The 5,791-nt window shown below is 52.2% G+C and overlaps 1 protein-coding gene across 1 annotated transcript; it reads left to right on the forward strand.

Annotated features, from left to right (window-relative positions):
* Positions 1–3,044: 3,044 nt before the first annotated feature.
* LOC105448384 lies at positions 3,045–4,022 on the forward strand. The gene has a single exon (XM_011686906.1). It carries the CDS (start codon positions 3,045–3,047, stop codon positions 4,020–4,022), a length of 978 nt encoding a protein of 325 aa, XP_011685208.1.
* Positions 4,023–5,791: the final 1,769 nt, after the last annotated feature.

Genomic DNA, 5,791 nt, shown 5'->3' on the forward strand with positions numbered 1-5,791 from the left:
CCTCAGTGCTGCGCCCTTTTGAGGGCGTACATTGCTTTTTTCTGGGGATGTTTTCTGGGGAGGTATACGTAGTATTTAAGACGTTTAATTTAGAAGATAATCTCACGAAGTTTTTGTTTTCCTTTCTGAGAACCTGGGTAGTGTGCACCGGCTTTTAGGCCCATTGCGTTGGGAGGATCTGCCTATTGGCTTGTCTGTTTAAGTCGATTATCATCCCTTTTACCTGATTTATTGGTTCCCCATGTTGAAGTCAGGTAGTCCGGGAACAAGAGGAGGCCCTCTTGGCAAAAAGCTCGCCAAAAAGAACAAAAAGATGAACAGTAAAAACAAGGATAAAACCCTCCCGGAGGTTTGGAACTCCGAGAAACGGCGTGCGGGGGATGCTTGTCCCAGTCCCCCCATGTCGACATCGCGATGGGAATGGGGTGGGGGCTCCGGCGAGGCCTTCACCCATTCCTGCAATCGTCGATAATAAGAGAGTATCAATGGATATTGAAAGACTAGATGCAAGCAAATGGAAGTTTGGACTGCGTCCGGACACAAGGAAGGAGAATGAACCTACTGTTCCTATAGACATGGAAGTGGAGGAAGAAGAGTTTGTGACGCCCGTCAGACCGAAGAAGGGGAAAAGTGGGCAAAAAGAAAAAGAATCGGACCTGCCGGCGGTAGGACCAGAGAGAGGCACTGATGTTGAATTACTGTCGGTGTCAAACCTAGGAGAACGGTTAGACTCGGATCTAGAGATAACTGGATACGAGACGGACAGAAACATGACAAGGAGCTCGGCGTCCTCCGGATCGTCGGCCGTGGCAAAATCAAAAACCGGGAAGAAAAGGAAGAGAATTTTCTACTCACCGGAAGATGGGGATGATGAGGCGGAGGAGGCTTCCAGCGGACTCTCGGTCGGTCAGTTGTCTGACACGCAGAAAGCGCTTACGGACGAAAGGGCGCAACCCCTAGAGAGGCTTTCATCGTGCGACGTTGCTGCCCTGGCTACGGAATGGCTTGGTGAGGCTGAAGCGGCCCGTGGAAAATCCATTAATATTAAGGGGTCGCTCACCAAAATAATCAAGGTGAACCTACACTCAGCTGGACACGCGATTCGGACTTTGGCCGATAGAGCATCTGCGGAAGGTAACCCTGGATTTTTGCGGAATCGGATATTGGAGTTACAGGAGGAGCTTTCGGAGGCAAAGCTCCAAATACAAAGGTTGACCAATATCTTGGCCGAGAAAATGCCGGGTGCGGCTGAGGGGTTAGTCGATAGCAACATGGATGCTAGGTCCCTGTCAGAAAGTCCCTTGCTGGGGAACGAGCATCGGGAAGAGGCAGCTGGAATGAATCTAGGAAGCCCAGTAAATATGACGGAAGGACCGAAAAATCAACCGACTAGGTGGGAAAATAAACCGGAGGCTGGCCCTACAAATCAAATAACGTTGGATAGGGGCTTTTTGGTAGACCTTACGGCAATGATTAAAAGTGCGATGGCCGAGGCATTAGGTACAATGATCCCTGGTGGCAAAATTAAGGATAGATTGCAGACTGAGGGGACAAGAAGAGATGTTGTTCCTTACCTTGCAATAAGGGAGAAGAATACGACTTCATCATCTGCGGTAATGGAATCTAACAGACTAGATACGGAGGACGATGGATTTCCTACCCCTGCTCCGTGGGTGAAAAGGAAACAAAAAAAGCGTACCCGAGGCAAGATGGCGAGCGCACAAACTCCACTCATGGATAGGGGAGCTGTAGCCAAAGAGGGTGGAAATCTCAGTAGCAAAGACAGACGAGAGGAAGTTCAAGAAGCGGCAATAAGCAACCAGCCACAAAAGAGGGAGATGCGTGCAACAGATATTCCTCCTGCGGTTCGGAGGACGAGGGAAGGGCTGCCACCAAGGCGTCCCCCCGTTCCTCGGCAGTTACGCTCTCTTGTCCTGAGGGAGGCATGTCCTATGCAGAGGCTATTAGGACGGCCAGAGAGAGAATTGTCCTGGATGACTTAGGGATTGCCGACACGAGAATGAGGAGCACAGTGTCTGGCGGAGTACTAATTGAGCTACCGGGACCTGACAAGGCGATGGCGGCACATGCTCTAGCGTCCAAACTCCGTGATACTTTCCAAAACACAGGGATCCGGGTTGGTAGACCTACGATGAAGGGGGAACTAAGACTTTCAGGCCTGGATGCTTCAGCCACGGCCGACGAAGTTTTGGAGGCTATGGCAAATGCTGGCGGTTGTCAACCGAAGAGTATTAGACTTGGCAACGACAGGATTGCTAGAAACGGGATGAGGACCGCGTGGTTGCAATGTCCACTGGAGGCGGCGCTAAGGATTGTGGAAACTGGGGGTCTACGAATTGGGTGGGCCACTGCAAGAGTAGAGCTACTCAAGAGAACATCTTTACAATGCTACAAATGTCTGGGGGTAGGTTATGTGAGATGGAGGTGCCCTAGTGATAAAAATAGGACGGGACATTTTAATTGCGGGGGGCGAACCACAAGGCAAATGAGTGCGGTAGACCTTCGAGCTGCCCCGTCTGTAGGGGCCGTGGTCTCCCTAATAACCACAAAGCTGGGTCTGGGGTGTGTCCACCACTTCAACCAAGGAGAAGCCCGATGAGAAGCGCGGGAAGAGAGGAGGGAATAAGAACGGCGGATCGGAGCAGTGTCGCCTTGGCGAGTACTAGTAATGACCAGTAAAGTGGTGCAAATAAATTTAAACAGATTCTGGAGTGCACAGGATCGGCTTCTACAAATTATGCAAGAATGTGAGTGTGATATTACGTGCGTCTCGGAGCCGTACCGAGTCTCCAGGGATCCCAGATGGGTCGGGTCTGCAGAAGCGACCCCTATAGCCGCCATCACCTGGCAAGGCCCGAAGTCCCCTAAATCGGTAACTGTGATCGGTCGAGGAGAGGGTTTCGTTGCTGTGTTGTGGGACGGCTGCGTGGTGGTTTCGGGATACTTCTCCCCAAATAGAAGTGTAAATCAGCGAATTTCTCTCGGCGATTAGGGATGTGATCGTAGGGCACAGGGGACGGTCTATGCTGGTGGTTGGGGATTTCAACGCTCGATCCCATTTATGGGAGAACACACACCCCACTGTCCGGGGTGATGTACTTACGACCTGGGCCGCCGCACTAGATCAGCGGCTGCTAAACAGCTTTGACGTGCCTACATGTGTGAAACCTCAGGGAAGTTTGGTCATAGACCTTTCCTGGGTCTTTCCTGCTACTCTTGCAAATATCAGGAAGTGGGAGGTTGCATCGGAGGAGGAATCATTGTCTGACCATAAGTACGTGTTCCTGGACCTGGGGCCCAGGTGTGGAATTCAGACGGACAGGCGAGCAGCAAAAGGGTTCCCTCAGTGGAACCTGAAAATTCTGAATGGGGATCTCCTGTGTGCTTGCGTGGCCTCAAGATTATGGCCCAGGTTTGAGGAGAACTTAACAGCTGAACAACTGGCAGAACGTATTCAGTCGGTGCTCACGGAGGCCTCAGATATAGCAATGCGCAGGTCCAGTAACCATCATAAACGACCTGTTTACTGGTGGAATTCGGACATTGCTGAACTCCGCAACGCATGCGTGAGACTCCGCAGACTGGACACGAGAGGACGTAAGAAACAGCGTGCGGCGGTCCCACCCCTGGAAGCAGAGCTGGCCCGCGCCAGGGGTGCCCTCAGGAGAGCAATTAGAGAGACAAAGGACAGGGCCTGGCTGGGACTCCTGGCGGATGTCGATGGGGATCCTTGGGGGCGAGCATATAGAATAGTATTGGGGAAGATGAGACCCCAATCTAAACCGGTGTGCGAAACTTTATTACAAGCAAAAATGTCTAGGGTTATGGCGGGACTCTTTCCTTTGGAGCTCGACAAATTAGACGAAAGACCCCGCCTACCGGTATTGTGGGATGAGGACCACGCGGTCTCGGTGAGAGAGGTAGAATGGGCTGCTTCAAAGTTGAAACAATCTGGAAAGGCCCCGGGACCTGACGGAATTTGGGGGGGCGTTATCAGTTGACCCTTCCGGAATGCGCGGAACTTCTCGCTAGATGCTTCTCGGCTTGTCTTCGGGAGGGCACCTTTCCAATATGTTGGAAAAAGGCTAAGCTAGTCCTGCTAAAAAAGCCTAACAAACCGGACGCGATCCCCTCATCGTATAGGTCGATTTGCCTTCTGAATGAGGTTGGTAAGATGTTCGAGAGAATGGTAGTCCGCAGAATCAGAACCAGTATCTTTGAGGGTGTGGGATTGTCGGCTCACTAATACGGGTTTAGAATCAGGCGCTCAACAGTCGACGCTATTCTTAAATTGAGAGAACTTATTAAACTGGTATTTAGTGACGGAAGAGTAGCGGTTGTGATGTCCCTTGACATTTCTAACGCCTTTAATTCGCTACCGTGGGAAACAATCCGCCAGGCGTTGGTGGTGAAACAAGTTCCAAATTATTTGCGAAGAATCACAGAGAGCTATCTCTCCGATAGATGCGTTTGCTATGTGGACTGTAGGGGTCGAATGGTAAGAAATCCTATGACGTGCGGGGTCCCGCAGGGTTCCGCGCTTGAACCGGAAGCCTGGAATCTTGCGTATGACAAGGTGCTAAAGTTGGATCTGTCCGAGGATATCTTTACGCTGTGTTATGCTGACGACACGCTGGTTGTGGCCCTGGGGGATACTTTAAATGAGGCTAAGGCTCGTGTAGAACTGGGGGTGGCCTCCGTTGTCCGAAAAATCGAAGACCTGGGTTTAAAAGTCTCTCCGACCAAAACAGAAGCGGGTGTGTTCTCCCGAGCGCATAGATTTGTCCGCAATGACGCAATACTGGTAAAGGGCTCCGTGGTTCCTCTGAACCCCAACATAAAGTATTCTGGATTGCTACTGAGCCGCCGTTGGAAATTCAGAGAACACTTTTCTTAGCTGTTACCGAAAGCGGAGAAAACGGCTCTGGCCCTGTCTAGGCTTATGCCTAATTTGCGGAACCCCAAGGAGGGAGCGAGAAGGTTATACGGCGCTGTGGTACAGTAGTAACTAATAAGGGCGGGTTCTAACTCAGGAGCTCCGAGGGAGGGTGAGAGGCAGGGAAGTCCACGGGGGTCCGCGAAGAAAGGGGTCCGCGGAGAGTCCGCGGGAAGGGGGAAGCCGCGGGGAGGGGGAAGCCGCTCAGAACGTTCACGGCGCGATCCGCGGTCCGCGGGGAGGGGGAAGCCGCGGAAAGCCGCTCGCTCAGCTGGCCTGACCGCGAGGTCGTGGGTGCGGAATGCGCGGGGGCGAGGGAACCGCGTTGTAGGTGCGGGATGCGCGGGGAAGAGGGAACCGCGTTGTAGGTGCGGGATGCGCGGGGAAGAGGGAACCGCGTTGTAGGTGCGGGATGCGCGGGGAAGAGGGATACCACGTCGGAAATGCGGGTATCGCGGGGAAAGGGGAACCACGCTCGCGCTCGCCGCGTTCGCTGCTCGCGTTCGCCGCCGCCGCCGCCACCGCCACCGCCGCCACCGCCGTTGCGCACGGGCCCCGCCGTCCCACCCCGCGGTCCCACCCGTTATCGCACGTACGCGAAGAGGAAAAGGAAGAGGAGAAGAATTGAAGAAAGTATTATTTTATGATTGAAATTAAAGTTTTTATTATAAAATTTATATTATAGAATATATGAAAAAGAATATGTAGTGTTAAGCCCACTCCACCGCGCCTATCTGTCGCCATCTGCAACAGACAAAGGAGTCAAATATTTTAAAAGAATGCAAAGAGAGATAGAATAAAGAAAGGATAGCTATTTAAAAAATACTTACCCTA

Source organism: Wasmannia auropunctata, unplaced genomic scaffold (assembly GCF_000956235.1).
Source record: "Wasmannia auropunctata unplaced genomic scaffold, wasmannia.A_1.0 LD336088.1, whole genome shotgun sequence".
Classification (NCBI taxonomy): domain Eukaryota; kingdom Metazoa; phylum Arthropoda; class Insecta; order Hymenoptera; family Formicidae; genus Wasmannia; species Wasmannia auropunctata.